The 20,997-nt window shown below is 41.9% G+C and overlaps 1 protein-coding gene across 1 annotated transcript in view; it reads left to right on the plus strand.

Annotated features, from left to right (window-relative positions):
• Positions 1–20,997, plus strand: part of GRK5 (G protein-coupled receptor kinase 5) — a 198,570-nt gene that overhangs the window by 45,007 nt on the left and 132,566 nt on the right. Inside the window, exon 2 of the mRNA XM_020786450.3 lies at positions 17,871–17,966. Within this exon, the coding sequence (XP_020642109.1) occupies positions 17,871–17,966 (96 nt within the window). The remainder of the gene's footprint in view (positions 1–17,870; positions 17,967–20,997) is intronic.

Genomic DNA, 20,997 nt, shown 5'->3' on the forward strand with positions numbered 1-20,997 from the left:
ACTGTCAGTTTTAAGCTACAACTCCTGGTTCTGTTATTTTGTAGACAATTCTGTCTTCCTACATGGGAAAAGAAATATACAGAAGGATAGGAATGATTGGTGCTTAACTACACAATCTTATCAATCCAAAGCAAAGTGGCAAATACTTGATCTACTCACCAATCCCCATATTTCGAATATATGCATTTTGTTCCTGAACATGGAAAGGAAGAAAAAGTCAGACATTAAATGTTGCATTGTATGACCTTACTATAAAAATTTATAATATTTAAAAAATAGAGAAGGAAAATATTTTCCCAGATTTCAAAATGTACCACCATACAAAAGGTTCGCACTACACAGTTGCATTTCAGCGTTCGCTCTGTTCAATCCCCATGTTTGATTTGCAGTGATTTTACTAATTTTATTGCAGTGGGCTGACTTGCCTAGTGCAGAAGAGTGATTCATGATGCAGTTGGCAAAGAGACTGGTGAATCCCCAACTTTCTGCTTGCTTGCTGTGTGTTTCCACAATGCACTGTTCTGATTATTTGTCCTGCACCCTAGACATCCTCCAGGAGATATATTAAGAAACAGCGACATCAATCATGAGCTCCATAAAATGAGACGTGTACAAGGTAAAAGAGATCAAATTGAGGTAAAAAGTGTTAGAAGATGGTGCCAAAATGGGACTTAAAAAGTATATGTTATCCCTGGGCAGATTATTATACAATCACGACATTACCACTGGCAATGACGCACTGCACCTCAAATGGTGGGGAAACTCACAAAAGAGTCTCTGATGGAAATACATATGATGGGCAGACACAGATGGAACCAGGAGATCCATTTAGGTTCCTTGATCACAAGCCATTTAAGGCTTTAAGGATTTTTTTTTTAATAGCATTTTGAATTGAACCTGGAAATGGGCAAAGAGGCAGTACAGTTGATACGTAAAATATGAAAAAGATCCAGAAAAGGCCAACCAGAAAGGTTTATTTTATGTAAAATATTTTTACGCCATCTTTCTCCTTAAAAAAGGATCCAAGGTGGCTTACATCATTAGAAGACAATATTTAAAGCTAAAAAAATTAAGTAAAATTAAACAATTCATGTAAAATAACAGAAAAAACCAATCCCTTTAAAAAAATCTTCTTGGTCAACCCGTCATATAGCATCCAAGTCAGAGATAAGGTATTTGTGTACCCAGAAGGGTGGCAGAGAAAAATAAACTTCTTTACTGCTGCCACTGCCAAGGAATAGGCCTTCCAATGGACCCTGCATTCAGTCAGATTCAGTCCAGGTTTTCCACCGTTGTCACTTAAGTTTACATCCTGCTTGTTTCATTGCCAACAGCTCCCTGGTAAATCAGGCAGCCAGTTTGGCTCTACCTTTTGGGAGGAGATGATTTAGGAACAATCTTGTCAAAGATCAAGTATTTGGAGCAACTGTGCTATGAGGAGAGTATGAAGTATAGCCTCTCTTGACTCTTACTCAAGGAACCAAAAACCGCTTCTATTTGCCTTGAGAGAGGCATTTTGTGGCACGTTTGACAACAGAACAAGATATTTTTGGTAAAAAAAAATTAAGCAACATTGTGCAAATAATGTTTTAACATGAATAATACAAATAATGCAGGCTGTGCCAAAATGACAACAGCTGCTGCTTTTTTGCATGACATTTTAACGATCAGAATAATCAGATGGGGTGTGTGTGTGTCTTTTAATAGTCAATCATGGTTTGGTGTATGTGAGTGTGTGTTGCATTTATTTATTCCACTTATACCCCGCCTATCTGGTCATTGTGACCACTCTAGGTGGCATCTCAAAAGGAAAACAATACTAGTTTTGTAGGAGAAAAGTTGCACCAATTATGATGATCTTGATGAGAAAAAAATAGTGCTTCTTCTCTCCCTTTCTTGGGGATAAGCAGTCTTGTGGTGCTTGAGAATTTTTCAGTTGAGACAGCTTGAACTCATGAGAATCTTAGACATAGTTTATCTAGAAGTAAATCCTCTTTTCACAAGTAGGATGTATTTTTGAGGAAACGTTTAAATCATGCTGAGGGTCTAAGAAATCCCTCTGATTGTGTATAAACTGCTATTGCAGTGGTTTTTGATAGTTGTTGCTATATGCTGTCAGGTCGGAAACTGTCTTATAGTGACCCTAATGGGGCTTTTGAGGTAAGTGAGATATTTAAGAAGTGGTCTTGTATTTGAACCCACACCTCCTGAGTCCTAGTCCAGGGGTGTCAAACTCAAATTCATCGGGGGTCGCATCAGCAGTTTGGTCCCCATCAAAGGGCCGGTTGTATCTGTACTGATGGCCTTGCAAGGACCCCATCCGACTTGGTGGGAAAAGGAAGGAAGAGAATGTGTGTGTGTGTGTGTGTGTGTGTGTGTGTGTGTGTGTGTGTGAAGGAAGAGAAAGTGCCTGTGTGTGTGTGTGTGTGTGTGAGAGAAAGAGAGATACAGGAAGAGAACGTGTGTGTGTGTGTGTGTGTGTGTGTGTGTGTGTGTGTGTGTGTGTGTGTGTGTGTGTGTGTGTGTGTGAAGGAAGAGAAAGTGCCGGGGTCTCTCTGTGTGTGTGTGTGTTTCTGTGTGTGAGAGAGATACAGGAAGGAAGAGAATGTGTGTGTGTGTGTTTGTGTGTGTGTGTGTGTGTGAAGGAAGAGAAAGTGCCGGGTTCTGTGTGTGAGAGAGAGAAAGAGAGAGAGAGAGACAGAGAGAGTTACAGGAAGGAAGAGAATGCGTATGTGTGTGTGAAGGAAGGGAAAGTGCCGGTTTGTGTGTGTGTGTGTGTGTGTGTGTGTGTGAGAGAGAGAGAGAGAGAGAGTTATTTAGTATATGCAACTCTGCTTGGATCTCGCAAAAGAAACGCATTCTTCGGTCCTTTCAAATCCTCAGGCATTCCAATCGAGCAAGAGAGAGAACGGAACGTCAGGGAAGGGAAGGGAAGCGAGCAACCAGCCAGCCCTCCCTCCCTCCCTCCCTTCTCTCCGCGGCTGGGTCGAACGGCCGCCTCCGACGTTACCCAACCAGGCCGGCGAATCGCTCCGCGTTCCCTCTTCTCTCCCTCTCCTCCGGGCCGCGCTGACCGCTGCCTCCCGCGTCCCCCCAGCATCTCCTCCCTCCGCCTCGGAGCCCGGCCAGGAACTCCCACCGCTCCCCTTCCCTTCCCTTCCCCTCGGGGTGACAGAGGCGGCGCGGAGCCCCCTCCTCGCGCGGCCTTGGGAACGGCTCTCGCCTCAGGCTGAGAGCGAGTGAGGAACAGGCACAGGAGGGAGGGAGGGGGAGCGGGGGGCGGAGGGAGAGGAAAGGAGTGACAGCGCCACAGCCAATCGGAAGGAGGACGTAGCCTTGTTAACTTGAGCCATTTTTTCAATGAATTTACTCCGTGCAGGCACGGAGTAAATTCATTGGAAAAAAAGAGGGGGAGGCTGCAAGGCTGGCGGCGGCTCCGGGGGCCATCAGTCGAAGTCTGGCGGGCCGGATTTGGCCCGCGGGCCTTGCCTTTGACACCTGTGTCCTAGTCCATTACTCTATCTGCTACATCACACTGGGTATCAGTCTTTCATTAGTAATTGATAAACCAAGACAGCAATTGCTTGTTGCATATGAGCGTTGTAAAAATTTATTAATGTGTATAGTGTATAACCAATAAAATATGAAATGTTTTGCAGCTTTAAGTACTACTAAGACAGATACTCAGTGGATAAACAGATGAAGAAGTGCTGTTTGGATTCACACTTTTATGTTCTTTTCATCGTAAGGAGTGTCTTAAAAATAATGAGACACAGACAAGGTAAAAGAGACTCTACAGTCTACAGAAATTCTTCTTCTTCTCTCCAAAAAACAATTTTGTCACAATAGGCTGAGCTTTCCCACTACACACCATAGCTGCTGACTCACCTCCTCATGCTGGTTCAGTATATATGATACACGTCACCTTGCCTTAATATAGCTTTACAAATGAGAGACAGAACCATCTAGAAGCTGCATGCTGTGGCGACCACTGTGCTGTAGTAGTCAAGAGTGTTGATTGAGGTTTGAGGGATCCAAAGTTAAGTCCCCACTGATGAGACAGGAAATTGTCTTTGAGCCGCTTTGAGTTGGTATCTACCTCACAGGTCTGTTGTGAGAATAAACTGGGAAGGAGAAGATCCTCACACAGTCTTGAGCTTGTTGGAGAAAAGTTAATAAGTGGGGCAAAAGTAAACAGAGTAGCCCTTTGTATGATTCTTACATGGCTACTTAGAGGAACTTCCCACTGTTTGTTCAAAGTAATTCAAACTGTTCAAGTCCTTGACATTCCCTCCTGGAATTTTGGGAGCCCGGGAGCTTTCTTAGATTGTGGCTTACCCAAGACATTTCAACTCTTCTAAGGAAAATCAATTTTTGTCACAAGACAAAATATTAACCCTCATTAAGAAAAATATTAGTCCTCATTACAAATAAGCTTGTTGATCTTCCAAAATAATTTAAGTTCTGCTGTTTAGGATGGCCATCTGGGTCCTCCAGCACATAAAGGATCACCAAACCCTGATTTAATTACAAAAGATCATAATGAAGGAGAGGAGAGGGCCTAGTGTTTTCCATCAACACTTAAAGCACTAGGGCAGCAAGACTGAGCTAGCACACAGTATTTGGTTGTTTTCTCTCACGATAACACACATTGTAATTCTGTTTTAATTATAGTGATCATTTTAAAACATGTATCTTCACGTATTACGACAGCAATGGGTGTTTAGCCCTTTAGATCCATTGTGAGAATAAAGATGTTTCAAGCGACAAGGTAGAACACTCCTCCCAAATAGCCAGTCACTGAGGGGAAGCCTGTCTGAAGAGTATTTGTCCATTTGTGGAAGGATAGCAAAGTTGGGGACATCCTGGCCTCCTGTGGGAGGGAGTTCCAAAGCTTGGGTGCAACGACAAAGGAGGCCTTTTCCCATGTCTCCACCGATTTCACCTGTCAAGGTGGTGGAACCAAGACAAAAGCCCCCCCGATGACCTTAACACCTGGGCAGGCTCAGAAAGGAAGACACAGTTCTTGAGATAGCTTGGATCCAAGCCATTTAGGGTTTTATAGATTAAATTGTAGTGTGTGCTACTTTTTAAAAAACCACACCTGTGCTTTTTTAAAAAATGGCACGTGCAATTTCTATGCAAATCTGATTTCTGATTTGTATTGTTCCTTTTTTGTAACGAGCTTACACTTTCTGATGATATGTTAGGAATGCTCACCCCTGCCCGCCATTCCTTGAAGTTCCTTTAACTCCCCATACTTGTCCGGGTAATACTCTTTCTTGATGTCACTCCACATTCCTGACTTCCTGTAGAAAAATGATCGTTTTACAGTAATATTCTGTGATAGCATTGTCTGGATTAACTTTGCCGTTTCCTGTCCAGATGTTGTAATTTTGTTGGGCCATATTCCATTTCAGGTTTAAGCTGTTGTGGTCAAGATCTCAGACCTCCATATTTATGCCAGAAGAAAGCCAAAGACTTCTCTTAAGTCCAGGTTTTCAATTTATTATAAAATGTGCCTCTTATCCTGCGGTGTTATGTTGCATTGTAATTTTAAAGAAATGTATTGTTCTTAATTCATTTCCTTCCTTTTTATCCCACACACTTATAAATGTTGCATTACTTCAGGAAGCTACATACTTTGCTATCTGTATGTAATTGTTTCCCTTTTCCTCAGCTGCATAATAGCCCAATTTTATTAGTCTTTGGACCATTTGTTTCCTATTAATATCCAATAATAAAAATGCAGTTTGATGCTAGAGACTGGAGTTACTACTGACCTCTCCGAAAGGATATGTGGATTTGGCAGGAAAATGGTTGAAAATTCATAGTTTCCATAAGTAGATATTATGACATGACATTTATAAAGTTGTAAGGTTGTATATTTTATATTTGCAATGTGCTCTTGTTCAAGGTTATAGTCCAGCCTGGAAAAAGAGCCTTGCACAAGGGCATCCAAAGAAATAATTGGCAAAGGGCAAAGTCTGTTAAAAATTCTTATTGGCTCTTGACAAGGCTTGGTTTATTTACCTGTGTACATTTAAAGAAATAGTTTAAGATATGGGGTGGAGTGCTCTACCTTGCCCCATCACATGCACGCTCATGGCCTTTTAGTGATTTCAAGGCTGTGCCAGATATATCACTGCGGGGTATAAAAATTGGTCCTGGTTGGTTCCCAGCCAGCTGGTTACAGTAGATTATGACAGTAAACCAACCTTCCTTCCTTACGGAGAGATAACATAGTAATAACAGGAGTGCTGAAAATCAGGAGAAACTGCTAAACAATTACCTTGGGAGATGGTGAGAGCTCCAACACTGGAGGTACCCATGAGAAAATTGGAAAACCATCTGTCAGATCCACTTTGGATTCCTGTATTGAGCAGGGGGCTGGACTTGATGGCATAATCGGCCCCTTCCAACTCAATTATTCTATGAGTGTAATTGTTGAAAGAGCATCAAACCTAGTGAGGTGTATGGGATCTGCAATTCATTTGATTATGCTAGCCTTAGACCCAGGTCTGTGCAGGAGTTTCTGTGATTTCCAAGTGTGTTGCTCTGCTCTTCTGCATATCTGTTTTCCTCCATTGTTTCCGTTGTCTTCTTTTCTGAGGCTACTTAAATAATTGCTAATAAGCTGTAGAGGGGAGACTTTGGTATCTGCAGTAAGGTCACATACCCACCTGGGAGAAGTGAAATGTTAACAGTCCTTAATCGGCAAAACATGAAAAGTTTTTAGAAAGAAAGTTTGGGTAGCTTGATGTTTTTTAAAAAGAAAAACATGTACAACTTAGAATTTATCTTTAAAAAGGAAAGAAATCCCGAGACTACACTTTGCACCATCACAAATAATATCACAGAAACAGCACACAAAAGGCCTCTAAGAGCCTTTTCTGTATTTAAAATTTAAAATATGTATATGTTACTAGTACATATAAGCAGTTTTCAGTGAGGTGGCCATATTAGTCAATCTCAGAATTTATACCTCCTTTTCCCGCTCTGTGGAGCAAGGAAGTCTGTTTCTGAAAAATAGACTGTAATCCATGAAAACTCACAGCAAAATAATTGTTAGTTTTTAAAGTGCCTCAGCTCTTTCACCTTTAGTCAGTGGAATAATTAATGGATGTGCTGTTATTTTTATTCATACAACTACAAGTCCTGAAGTAATAAAGCTTGCTTGAAAATGAAAAAGTAGAAAAATCTTAGCCCAACAGATCAACATTTTCCTCAGCATAAAAGCCCCATGATCCTAGATGCAGTTTAATACTATTGTTAGAGACAAAAGTACTATTGTCATGATGACAAAAGTACTGTTAGTGACAGAAGAGTGTGCAGAATCAATGCAGAAATGATAACGTGGCAGAACAGGGCTGCAGCAACTGACACATTGTTGTCATTCCATTAAGAGAGGGTTGCTCCAAGAAAGCTTCTCTATAATGGCAGCACATTTGTGCAGATCATCTCTGTGTGTGTGTGTGTGTGTGTGTGTGTGTGTGTGTGTGTGTGTGTGTGTGTGTGTGTGTGTGTGTTTTGGGGTTTTTTTTGCATAAGATATTCACAGCATGTAACACACACTCTCTCTAAAATCACACTGGAGGCATTCAAGAAAATATTGGACAACTCTCTGTCAGATCTGCTTTGACTTGGATTCCTTGATGGTCTTACAGGTCCCTTCCAACTCAATTATTCTTAGATTTTATGATTCTAGGATCAGGAATGAGCAAAATATGTCCCTTACCAGGATCCCTCACTTTTGCCTCTGATGGCTAGGGCTCATAGGAGTTGCCCAACAATATCTGGAGGCTCACAGTTTGCCCCCTCCTTCCCCATAAATGGTATTCCTGACAGAAACACATATATATGTGTTGTGACGTTCCTCTTTCACGTCACAATGGTCAGGACACTCTCTCATTCACACTTTATTTACGCTGCCACCAACCACTCCTTCATAAGACTCCTCAGACAAATGTTTGATTTTAAAAATCAAAACTTGTATTTTATTGATAACAACAGAAGGAATGGTAAATCACTTTATCAACTAAAATAAAAAGGCAATCAGTAATAATCAAGTATCCCCTCATACACACTCTCTCTCAGACCTTAACTAACACAGTGCCCTAACTCAACTCTCACTCTCCATAACTCTTAACTCCTAACTCCCAACTGACTCACATCATTCACTCCCTCCCCCTTATATACACAGCTCCACCTCCTGGAGTCCCACCTCCTGCTCTGCTATAGGCAGATGGGTTCCAGCATAACCATGATAGGCAGGTGACGTCATCGCAGCCGTCACAATATGCATACTGGAAACTACAGGTTTATATCACACAGAATACACACCACAAATATTTTAAGTTTAAAGTAATAGAAACATTGCTGCTTCTTCATCTCACCATTTATTTATTCAGGCCAGTATCTTATTGGTGATTTACAGGTATGCAGCTACCACTGTGCTAGCAGTTATAATCTTTGGCGAGGTGTTGTGTGATTTATTGTATGACTGGTCCCACAACTGACTGTTTAGCAGTGATTGCCTTGGCACTTATCAAAACTGTGAAAAAAATGTAGAATAATTCTACTTAAATTTTCTTTGGCAGAAGGAGGAAAAATTGTTTTCATTTGTCTTCAGAATTTTAGTTTAGACAAGCTACTATCTGAATAGTTAATGGGCACATGGTATCTGAGAATACCCTAACCCCAACCCCAATAAATTGTTTCTTGTGGGAGAGGGTAACCATACAGAACATTAATTTCCTAGTGGTCTCACTATCAGTCTGTTTGAGGTTGGTTGATAGTTAATAGGTTTATTTCTTGATTCAATACATGCGATCAGAGAAATGATTGGAACAAATAAATTTTGTGAACAATGAGGAATAGATCTGGGTATCACAAGCACACTGATGAAACTTCTCTCCATATCTCTGGACTACCTTTCTGAGTAGCTTAATGTATAGGTTAAAAGTTTACTCTATATGATAAACTATTACAATGACAATTGAATACTACAGCAGGGAGTATTCTCGTAGCAGCCTATTACCTCCTTCTGAAAACAGTGATCCAGGAAGATGCAGAACCAGCCTGAAAAGTTGTTCCCAGAAGATGGCTCAAAAGTATGCCATGTTTAACAGTATCACAGTCCACTCAGCAGTCTAAGAAATTCATTGCGGGCAATGAAGCGAGAGGGGAGACGGCTAGAGCGCAGGTGGAGGAAGTCCCGCTGGGAATCCGATCGAACACGACTTAGAGCCCATTATCGGGCCTATTTCGTGGCAATACGGCTGGCGAAACGGCAATATTTCTCCAGCCGCATTGCTTCCTCAGAATGTCGTCCAGCAGAGCTGTTTCGGGTGGTCCGGGATCTTCTTCAACCGGGAAACCCGGTGGAGGTCCCGGACTGCTCATCAGCTCGCTGTGATGAGTTTGCTATTCATTTTGAGGAAAAAATCGCTCAGATTCGCAGTGGGCTGGACTCCACTGTTACTGCAAAATCGGAAGATGTGTCCAGTGTGCCGTGCTTAGGTCAAACTTTAATGGATGAGTTTCAATTGTTGAGACCCGAGGATGTGGACAGGGTGCTTGGATCTGTCCGTTCTACCACCACGCCGCTCGACCCTTGCCCATCTTGGCTAATTGGAAGATCTGCCAGGGGGGTTCGCACTTGGGTCCAGGAGGCCGTGAACGCCTCTCTGAGAGAGGGAGTGGTCCCTACCGCCTTGAAAGAGGTGGTAATTCGACCACTCCTTAAAAAGCCTAACCTGGACCCAAGGCTGGTGGTCAACTACCGACCAGTGGCGAACCTCCCTTATTTGGGCAAGGTGTTGGAGCGGGTTGTGGCCGGGCAACTCCAGGCGCTGCTGGATGAAACGGATTTTCTGGATCCATTTCAGTCAGGTTTCAGGCCGGGTTTTGGTACAGAGACAGCCTTGGTCGCCCTGTATGATGACCTTTGCCGGGAGAGAGACAGGGGGAGTGTGACCCTGTTGATACTCCTGGACCTCTCAGCGGCTTTCGACACCATCGACCATGGTGTCCTTCTGGATAGGCTGGCTGGGTTAGGAGTTGGGGGCACTGTTTTACGGTGGTTCCGCTCCTTCCTAGCTGACCGTATCCAGAGGGTGGTGCTGGGGGACAGTTGCTCTGCCCCATGGCATTTATGTCATGGGGTTCCTCAGGGCTCGATACTGTCCCCCATGCTGTTTAACATCTACATGAAACCGCTGGGAGAGGTCATCAGGAGGTTTGGGCTGAGGAGTCAGCAATATGCTGACGACACTCAGCTCTACCTCTCGTTTTCCACCAATCCAGGTGAGGCGGTTTCTGTGCTGAACTCGTGTCTGGACCTGATAATGGACTGGATGAGGGTTAATAAATTGAAACTCAATCCAGACAAGACGGAAGTGCTGTTAGTGGGTGCTTCGCCGGACAGGTTGGAGGGCCACTTCCCTGTCCTGAATGGGGTTACACTCCCCCTAAGGGACAGGGTCCGCAGCCTGGGGGTGCTCCTGGACCCCAGTCTAACTTTGGAAGCTCAGGTGGACTCGGTGGCCAGGGGTGCCTTCCTTCAGCTGCGGAAATTATACCAGCTACGGCCCTACCTGGACGAGCGGAGTCTCATGACAGTTACACATGCACTGGTAACATCTCGTATTGATTATTGCAATGCGCTCTACGTGGGGCTGCCTTTGAAGACGGTCCGGCGACTGCAACTGGTTCAGAATCGAGCTGCGCGGCTGGTGAGTGGTGGGGCCGCCAGAGAGCACATCAAGCCGATTCTGTATAATTTACACTGGTTACCAGTTGCTGTCCGGGCCCAATTCAAAGTGCTTGTTTTGACATATAAAGCCCTAAACGGCTTGGGCCCTGGATACTTGAAGGACCGCCTCCTTCCATATGAGCCTACCCGGCTGTTAAGATCTAGCCAGGGGGCCCTTTTGAAAGAGCCATCCCTCAAGGAGGTAAGAGGGATGGCTTGTAGACAAAGGGCCTTCTCGGCAGCTGCCCCCAGACTATGGAACGCCCTCCCAACTGAAATTCGCCTGGCGCCGACACTGATGATATTTCGGCGCCAGGTCAAAACCTTCCTGTTCCAGAAGGCTTTTAATTGAAATAACATTAACTGTGGGTCTTAATGATGGCAATTTTAATTGTATTTTAATTGTATTTTAATTGTATTTAATCATTTTATTTTATTCCATTGAATTTTAATTGTTGTAAGCCGCCCAGAGACCTTTGGGTAGAGTGGGCGGCATATAAATTAAATAAATAAATAATAAATAAATAAATATGATCCTATTTCTCTCCCAGCATTCAGTTAAGATCTAACCTAGGCACTTAGCCATTTTGGCTATGACAATATTAAACATTAAACACAGGCCTAATGCTGGATTCTCATGGATCTAGAGTAGACTTCCTCAAGATTACGTTCATGCTGGCTGAAATAAAGGAGCCCACCCAAAAGTCATAGAAGAAACCATCTTAACAAAGGTCAAACTGTAGTCAATAATTCCTTTGGTTATCTAACCACCTTTTCAAGTTCCTTATCCATATATTAGGTACTAGCCTGTAGTAATGCTTCCCCTCCTCATCCAAGAAAATTGTATTTTTTTCATGCAATACTCTCAGTTTAACACATAGAGTGGTGCCTCACTAGATGATTGCTTCCTGGGATGAAAAACCTGCAAGACAATTGTTTTTTGCTATCACAAGACTTTTTTTCTATGACCGTGCTTCGCAAGACTTTTTTTTTTGAGAACGATGCATAGGGAACCTCGCAAGATGATTTTTTTCACAAGACGACGATTTTCGCAGAACGAATTAAAATCATCTTGCGAGGCACCACTGTATTTGATTCTATCTGAAATAACTGAATTCTGACAAGACAATGAGGCTTCTTCAAGGAATTCGTATGGAGATCACCAGCAAGTTCAAATGATCATAGCAGTTTCCATTAAGAGGAGGAGAATGCCTCTTGACTTTGTGGGACCAGGTTACTGTCCCTTGTCCACTTTTTTAAAAGGCTAAACTGTCCCCAGGGCTAGATTGTGTGTGGTCGAAAACAAACACCGTGGAGAAGACTGTAGCTACAAGAGTTTTTTCTGGTGTGTTTGTTTTCCACCATCAAGGTGTCATTTGGGGAACACATAGCATCATGGCTTATGTGAACAACCTTACAAGGGAGGGAACAGCCATTAATCAATGTTAATTCACTGGGTAATTAAGCCTGTGACCTCTGACTTCACCTCATTAATTGTAGGGAGCAGGGAATGATTCCTCCAGAACATCTGTTTACTTCCAATCCCCCAGCTGGCTCTTATTTACAAAGAGTCTTAGGCTTTATCTACTACCAGACAAACACATACACTCTGTAATAAGAATTGCTAATAAGCTGTCTGAGCTAGTGCTGTCATAACCCCAGGACTAGGAGTTAAGAGTAAACAAGGGCCATCTTTCTGTCAGTGAAGAAATCTCCAGCAAAAGGAGATGGGAGAGATGCCAGTTTGTTTACTTTAAGCACTCTCCAGAATACACTATTCACGTATTTCAGATCTGTTCTAAGTTAGTGCTAGAATTTTGGATTTAGACTGCAGACAAATATTCCTGAAAATGCTTCTCCTGAAGCCATGCTTCTGCGCATTCTCTCCTCCCTAGCTAAAAATAAATTCTTAGACTTCCAGAAAGGCGGAAAGAGGGAGTGAAGGGGTCCCAGATTGCCTGAATGTCCTTTGTTTTAAGAGATGGGCCATAAATTCCAAACTGCTAGATGAAGAGGAGCTTGAAACCACCTCTCATACTGCAGCCATTAACAACTAAGAAGCTAACCTGGCCTCAACATCAGCCATGTAGATTTGGACAGCATATAATTTTGGAACTACCATAAGAACCTGATGCACAGAAGAAGATGATTTATCATTGAAAGCGTGCTTTTTTTGTTTTTTGTTTTGGTTTGTTTTTGGGTTTTTTTAATTCTTAATGGTCAAATAAATATATTGCCTTTTCCTGTATTTGTATTGTTTCAATGGCCATATGGCCTTCTCCTGATTTTTCTTGAAAATAAGTTATCTTGGGATTTATTGATCCAAGAAAGATCAGCCCCAGTTTCATTATTGGGGAAGTCATTTTGAGAACCTGGGAGTTGTAGTCCAAGAACATCTGGAGGCCCAAGGTTGGGGACCACTAATCTAAGGGATTATTGGAGTTGTTACCCAGAAAATGACATCTCCAGGTATTGACTCTTAGTTTCTTACAGTCTCCCCTGGAACTTTTGTACTCTCACTGAGTTCCAATATGCCAAAAAGCATTGGGACGGGATGAGTGTATTAGACATTTTGGGTGTAGGAGGTCTGGGTGTAGTAAGGTTTATGCTGCGAATGGGAAACATTCAATTATGGGGTAGACATTGCTTGCAAGAGTTTTACATTTGTTTGCATATTTCTTCTGCAGTTATCTCCAGTCAATGACAAGAGGTACGTGAGTGTTTAAAGCCTAGGAAGATGTTATATGGAACTAAGCTCTGATGTGCAAACCAGCTCATTTTTACATTTGAACTTTATAGAAATAGGTCTGCTGACTTGTGTACATAGAATGGCTGAACCAGAAGATACATTTGTTACAAATTTTTTAACTCAACTATTGACTTTTTTCTTTTGTCTGTTTTCCTTCTACCATCTTGCTAACTATTTTGCCAAGTTACTAACTAGCAATATCTGTAAATAAATGTCTTCTAGAAATTTGAATACAAAGTGTGTGTGTGTGTGATACCTTCATTAGACCACTGAAAATCACAAACATGAGCTAGCGTTAAAGCCTGCATGGGTTTTTTCAAGATGAACACCACAACGCTAGAGGTGGTCTAGAACAGTGGTCCCCAACCTTGGGCCTTCAGATGTTCTTGGACTACAATTCCCAGAAGCCTTCACCACCACCTCTGCTGGTTAGGATGTACGGGAGTTGAAGTCCAAGAACATCTGGAGGCCCAAGGTTGAGGACCAGTGGTCTAGAAGAAACATAACACAGTCCAAAATCATGGACAGATGTGCAGGTTTGAGTTGAATTTTAAAATGGGGACTGTAGACTCAAGTGAGAGGTGTAGATTTCACCTCGGGTCATGTGGATTGGGATGTGTGCCAGTCTAGTTAGGGCCATTACTGGCAAGCCTTTGTCTATCTTGAAATGCAATATTTCTCTTTTGGCTAGAAATAGAAACAAAGAAACCTTATATGAGAGAGGTTGGAATACCATTATGGAAGCAGAAGACTGGACTAGAATGGACTTTGTTCTGATCCAGAGAATCCTTTCTTATTTTTTAAAATGTTATTCTATGTGCTTTTTAAATTTTCCTGGAATTGGATGACTTGATGGAGATAGTGACTTTGGAATTGATCTTATGTTTCTTGTTGTAAGAGCTAATTGTGTTCAGATGATGACAAATACAGTATATCTGGATTTTGTAGTGATGAAAGCCTTATTCAGGCATATGCATGACAGTTCAGGAACTAAAAGTTAGAATGGAGTAAATACGCTAGACATCCATCACACACTTGCATTTGCATGTTTAGCATAGAAGTTTAAAGAGGACAAACATTAAAACATTAAAAACACATATTTAGGTGAATAATTCATGGGTAACTCCTAAGCAGCTTGACCCAAAGGAATGTGGTCAGCCCTTTCATGGCTCTGTACTAAGTGCTTGAAAATGTTGGTAGAGCAGATGGGAACAGTGGGCATAAGGATGCTGAGGGTGAGCCTAGCAGATGAGCCCTGTGGCCCATCCCCACTATTAGCCCCCACACTGAACAGAAAGACTGAACAAAACAACACTGAGGTAAACATATGCATGTATGTATGTTGTGTTGGAGGCCACCTTTCTTCGGTCTTGCAAATTGCAACAGTTCTCATGATGACAAAAATCAACAACAATCCAAATGCCCATGAATAGGGTTTTTAAAAATATGTGCAGTTATATTCATTTGTATTATTCCTGTTTTTAGCAACCGTAGTCAAGCAGTAAAACTTTTGTAGGCTACAACACTATGAGAATCAAAATGGCTTAACTCAGCACAAATCCTGAGTCCACTGAATGAAAAAGAGAATTTATCTTTGCTGGTGCAGGTCACCACATGGTGCAGTTAAGAAACTGAGGCATTATGCTCATTCAGACAAGCCCAGATGGTAAAGCTGGGGCCACCCATCATATGGTGCTTTTGTTGGATTTTGGATAATAGACAGAGAACGGGAGAGCCTTCGAACAGGAAAAGAAAACTTGTTGTCAGGAATCAAGGAAGGACTTGACAAGCCTTCATTTTCACACGTCTACAATTGCCATCTTGAGATACCAACTTTTAGCTTTTACCCCAGCAAGCCAATTTACTTTGTCTCTGCTTTCTTAGTGCATGATGTCCTTCAAGTCCTCATGCACACATCCACATGCACACACATACGCCTGACGTCCTGCTGAATTGCATTGGAAGCAAGCGATTGAGGATGGCTACTGGATATAGGCTGCCAGCTAGAAAAGGTCAGGCAAATGAAAGCAGTTGATTGGAATCTTTACCGTAAAGACGTCACAGGCAAAAGAGTGCCACTCTATTCGGATGCAAGCAAATGAGTCATCAAGTGATGCTGCTGTTTTTGTAGGACACGAAATAGCAGGGGAGAAGCCATTGGCTGCATTGTGCACCAATCGTGCTTGTAGCTAGGGAACTCTTTGGTCTTCCCCTCACCCCACACCCTAGATCTTGGCAGAGATGTATGTTTAAAAAATGTTATTTTTGTGCATATTTTCCCCCCACACCCTGAATAACTGTATCCCCTTTTCCTCCCATTATAGCAACTTCTGACTTCTTATTTGTTTGCAACATGATTATTTTGCTCTGCTTTTTCTCTTCTGCATTTAATGCTTGTAATAGCTATCACATATTCTCCTTGCTGTTGTGAGTAATGGAGTATATAGATTGCCAAGTGTGATAAGAATTCTCCAGCCAAATGCTTTGTAGTCTTTTCAGTAATTAATGTTTATATAGCTTTGTAAATTCCCTTGGGTGGTTTCACAACCAAAGAGTAAGAATCTTTTTTTAAAAAATCTGTGAAAATGAAATCTCAAGACAACACACAAAAAAGGAGGACAAATAATATTATTTACTGAGGAAGCAGGAGCATTTTAGAAGGTAGAAATGCCAAGACTTTGAAATGTGGAAGATGGCCTTTCATAGAGGTCATGACGACACAGTTGTAATTCAGAAATACAGTAAAGGCAAAATGGTGCATTCCGTGTGTAAAGCTTTCCACAAAACATAAAGGCAGTGGCATGTGTGAAAAAGAAGATGTAGCACTCAATGGGACTGAAGGGGGAAAGACACATACAGATAAACAGCAACTGGGAGTAATTCTGTTGTAAGGATATTATTCTAATCTGAAAATGTCTCTATCGTTGTAGACGTCTCAACTCTGAAACTGAATCTAAAAGATTTTCCCACAGCAGCTAGCAGTCCATTTCTAATATGATGGTTTTGATTTGGTAACTCATCCATTCACATTGCTATCTGTTTTAATACATTTGATAAAGGCCTGAATTTCCCAGTAGGGTGTGTGTGTGGTATGGTGTGTTTGTGTGTAGTGTTCTTATGTTTCTTATGTTTCTGTTCTGAGAAAATACTAAAATGTACCAAAACTGAAGAAAAGAATGGCAACAGCGTATATTAAAAACTACTAAAAGCACTTAGAAAAGCCAAGTTAAAAATATGTGTTGTGACACTGAATTTAAAAGCAGTGAATAAGGGACTGGCCAGAGCTCTGAGGAGAGTGCAGTTCTTGGTTTGGGAAGAACATGGGAGAGAACCTTCTCACAAGAGACCCATTTAAGTGGGTCTGTATAATGCTGTGTGATTTACAGTTCGATGAGAGAGACTGACACTGCTTCAGTTTGGTTTGCTCTATAGATACAATATTGTCTTGTTCCTTTAGAATTTTTTTCAGGCCACACTCCAAACAGGTTCAAAGGTTTCCGTATTCCAAAAAATTGAACCCTTCCCCTTGCTTCTGCCAAAAAAAAAAAAAAAAGTGCCCTGAGCTAGAGACAAGGGTGTTTGTGGCAGTACCGACAAAGGATGGAGCAAGGGAACTAGCAAACACAACACATATCCGAACCAATTTCACCACCTTTGCTCACCTCAGAATTTTTCAGGGGCCCGCTCTTGATCATTAGAATCAAGGTTCTGTGGTCTCAACAAACCCATCCAAGTCGTGAGCAAACAGACATGATACTGAGAGACCAGTACCAGGATGCATTATGAGTTCTAGAGAAGAAAATGAAGCAAGAGCCCAAGAATCTGCGGCTGCTGCTACTTGAGGGGTAAATAGCTCAGGCAAATGGGTCATCTGAACCCAGAACTTAATAGGTGTGGTGGGTAAGCAGGGAATGGAGCCTGCTGACAATCCCAGCAACCCTTCCATTATAATATTTCATCAGATGGGTTTGCAGGAGAGGGAGAGCATGAGTGACTCTGGAATGGCCACCAGGCCCTCAGTTTGTGAATGACATACACATATGCTTTCTAGTGCCTTACTGCACTTGCCTGCTTCATGACACACACAATTGACTATATCATTGCCTATTTTGGGATGAAGGGAGGGGCAATATATACACAAATGCCCTGCAGGTCTTAATAACCAGAGTACTTTGAACCTTCTCAACTCCCACCTATCATTTTTTGGTATTGAAAACACTGAAGTGTGGAAAGGCAGGTGACAAACTGTTGCTGGAGAGTTGTGTGCAGGGCCATGCGGGGAGAATAGGGAGGTTGAGAATGGAATATACTAACTAAAGAATATACTAAAGAACCCTTTTCCCTCTCTCTCTTTCTCTCTCTCAGGAGGTGGAGGAAAACGTAAAGGTAAAAGCAAAAAATGGAAGGAAATCCTGAAGTTTCCTCACATCAGTCAGTGTGAAGATCTCAGAAGAACAATAGGTAAGGACTCACTTCCTTCCCCCAACTATTTCAGCAGACCCTCTTTTCTGTGGAAAATACAGGACACTTATTTTTTAAGATGACTGCTTATGGATAGTGATTTCTTTATTATTAAAGACAAATGAGTTGGCATACAAGCTAAGGATGATGGAGAAAGCCCTTATTTGTTTAAGGTGTCCTTCCTCAAAGACGTTTAGGGTGATGTACGGAAAGCTATTTACTTATCCTCCAAACAGCAGAATGAGATTCATTTGGTTAAGACAGAGGTGGGCAAGTCCAGAGGCTCTGGGGCCCATATTCACCTCCATTCAGAACCTGCTATGAACTACATCAGCAACTCCGGGAAAATGGCAGTGGAGTTTTTTTTAAACTGTGCATGGAGGAGTGTTGCTAAGGCAAGTCATTTTCTGAAACAAGCTTTTAGAGAACTGTATTCCTTGGAGCCTTCTGGAGATGCGATTCCCCAGATTTTAAATGTTTTGAAAAGGAGAAGTGGTAGGCTCAGGGAGGCTACAGAAGCAGTCCTGGCTGCATCCCATAGTTCATATGCTGCATCATAACCATCCCTGGCCTGGAAAAAGAATGGCCTCTGAAATGTTTCCTCTGGAGCTGAAGAAAGTCCCAATCTCTAGTATAGCGCAGAATCCTTCCCACTGTTGGTGGATCCGCTGCTCCAGCCTCGACTGCTCTGTTGTGCCCTTCTGGGTTTTGCTGGCAGAGGATTTTCCGCCGATTTGCCCACTTCTGTTTTTCAGAGGCGAAGGCAGGACATGGGGTGAAATCTCCAAAAATCTACTGCTATTCTCTTAGTGAAAAGGAGGGGGAGCTTTAGCTGTACACATTTCAGCTAAAGTCGTATAAGTGAAAGTTGATTATTCTGATCTTTGGTAAATATTCAGGAAATGCTTCCCCAAAAAAACCTGAATGATTTACTGCACACATGCAATCTCCAGCTTCTATGAGGGAATGAATTTTATAGGTCGTTTACATCAAAGAACAGTTCTGTTCCATTGATCTTAAAAGAGGTACGGTCGTGATTTGGATCCAGATTTAGTCACAGCTGGAGCAGGCCCATTAACATAACAAGAACTTGAGTAAGTTGTAAGTAATTAACAGGGATTCAGCCCATTGATTAGATTTCAAGTATCCATCTAAAACAGTGTCATATGGAAAATGGAAATCATCATTACTTATATCTGATTGTAGTACAGTGGAAATTTTAAACTATAGGGAGTTGATTGTAAATCTATAACTTTGAACTTTTATTTTAGTAAATGCAGCATTGTGCTGTTATTGTTCTTTCCAGTCAAGCACTGAGGGGTGAGGTGAGAAGCAAAGATAGGCACTACTTTCAGTTTTCCAATAATTTCTTTTTTACTTTCTTGTGCTCAGCAAGAATTACAGTCTGTTCAAAAACAAGGGAATTTCCACATGTTATCAAAAGGAGCTCAGATTAGCTCCCAGTGAAGTTCTCCTGCCTGGTTTCTCAGCATGCTAAATCAGTAAGCATGGAGAAAGATGCTGATTTGGTAGTAATGAGATGATCAAATTATGTTTCCAAAAAATCGCAGTGAAAATCCTTCCCTCACCCTTCCTATCGTACAGAAATTATTGTGTAAAATTACTCAACTGCTATGAAATTGTCAGAAATGTCAAATGGACAGCAAACATCTATGATTTAACCCCCTTTCCTATCAACCATGCACACAAAAACACTCCGTACCTTTTTGAAGAAGTTCTATGAATATGCAGTCTTAGACCAGGGGTTGACAGAACTAGAGCCAGCCCAAGATATTTTGTAGTCTGCAGGAGAGAACAAAATGATATTGCCTCTTTCTGCAACCATTTCATGTACAAAAGTTTCCTAGACTAGAAGAAGAATGTCCAATGATGTTTGAATGCTTTCTTTCATGCCAGAGGGCAAGCTGCATGGCAAAAAGAGCTTTCGCCTTCCATCTTCTAAATGCCATCTCATTCCTAACTGCTGCAGCAGCTAAGGACATTGCCTCACTTTGCCCAATGATAGGATGAGCTCTAGACAGACAGCTCGATCTGCATAACTGATAAATTTCTTGAGGATTTTGCAGAAAACCATCTAAGATTTCTGACTCCTAACAAAAGTAGCAATAAAACAACTCCCATTGCCACTGTAATTGTGACGGCTGCAATGAAGAAAACTCAGCACAACCACTAGTGGATTTATGGGTGGAAAGAGTGTGAGCACCATTCACTTTTAGTGCTCAAAACAAATCCCCGTATGAGTATCAGAATTCTTTAGTTCTAACTAAATGCCTTTTGCACAAGGCTCCATTTAGTGCCTGTTGGGGTTCTAATAGAAAAACAAAGTGGACCTTACAACCTGAAGTTAGCTTGCTTGAAACACAGTGTGGAGATTCTGGGAGTTGTAGTCCAAAAAGTAACTTTTCCAAGATCTAATGAGAAGGTGTGCTGCTCCTTGGCTCTTCTCTGTCTGGGGCCGTGGTTAGAAGACCTTTTGCAATTTTCCTGGGATCTTCATACACCTAAAAATGTTGGAAGCAGACCATCTCTTGTTTTAAGTTGGTGATATTGTCCTTGCTCAGTTTTTGGTGTTTGAATGTAGGGAAGTGTCAACAGATTGGTTCATTGACATTCCCCTATGAGAAAATGCCACCTGTAATATGAGTGAGTAAATGATGTTTTAAAAGGTTGAAAAGCATAGTCCATTTAGGACATTGGGAGAATAGTAACTTTTGCAAGCTCTGATTAAAAACAATGAATTGGATTATATAAGATATTCATTTAAGAAGATATTTGCTGGTGTTATGGTAGGAAATCACAGCACCAGTGTGGTGGATTGGTGTTTGTACTTCGACTGTGGAGACCTGGGGGCAAATCTCACTTGGCCATGAAGCTCACTGCATAACCTTGGGTTAGTCAGACACTGTGAGCCTGACTCACCTCACAAGTTTATTCTGAAGATAAATTGGAGGTATCTGCAAGTGGGATCTGAAGGCCTTAGGAATGGACCTCAACGGATGGGAAACCTTGA

Source organism: Pogona vitticeps, chromosome 3 (assembly GCF_051106095.1).
Source record: "Pogona vitticeps strain Pit_001003342236 chromosome 3, PviZW2.1, whole genome shotgun sequence".
Taxonomy (NCBI): Eukaryota; Metazoa; Chordata; class Lepidosauria; order Squamata; family Agamidae; genus Pogona; species Pogona vitticeps.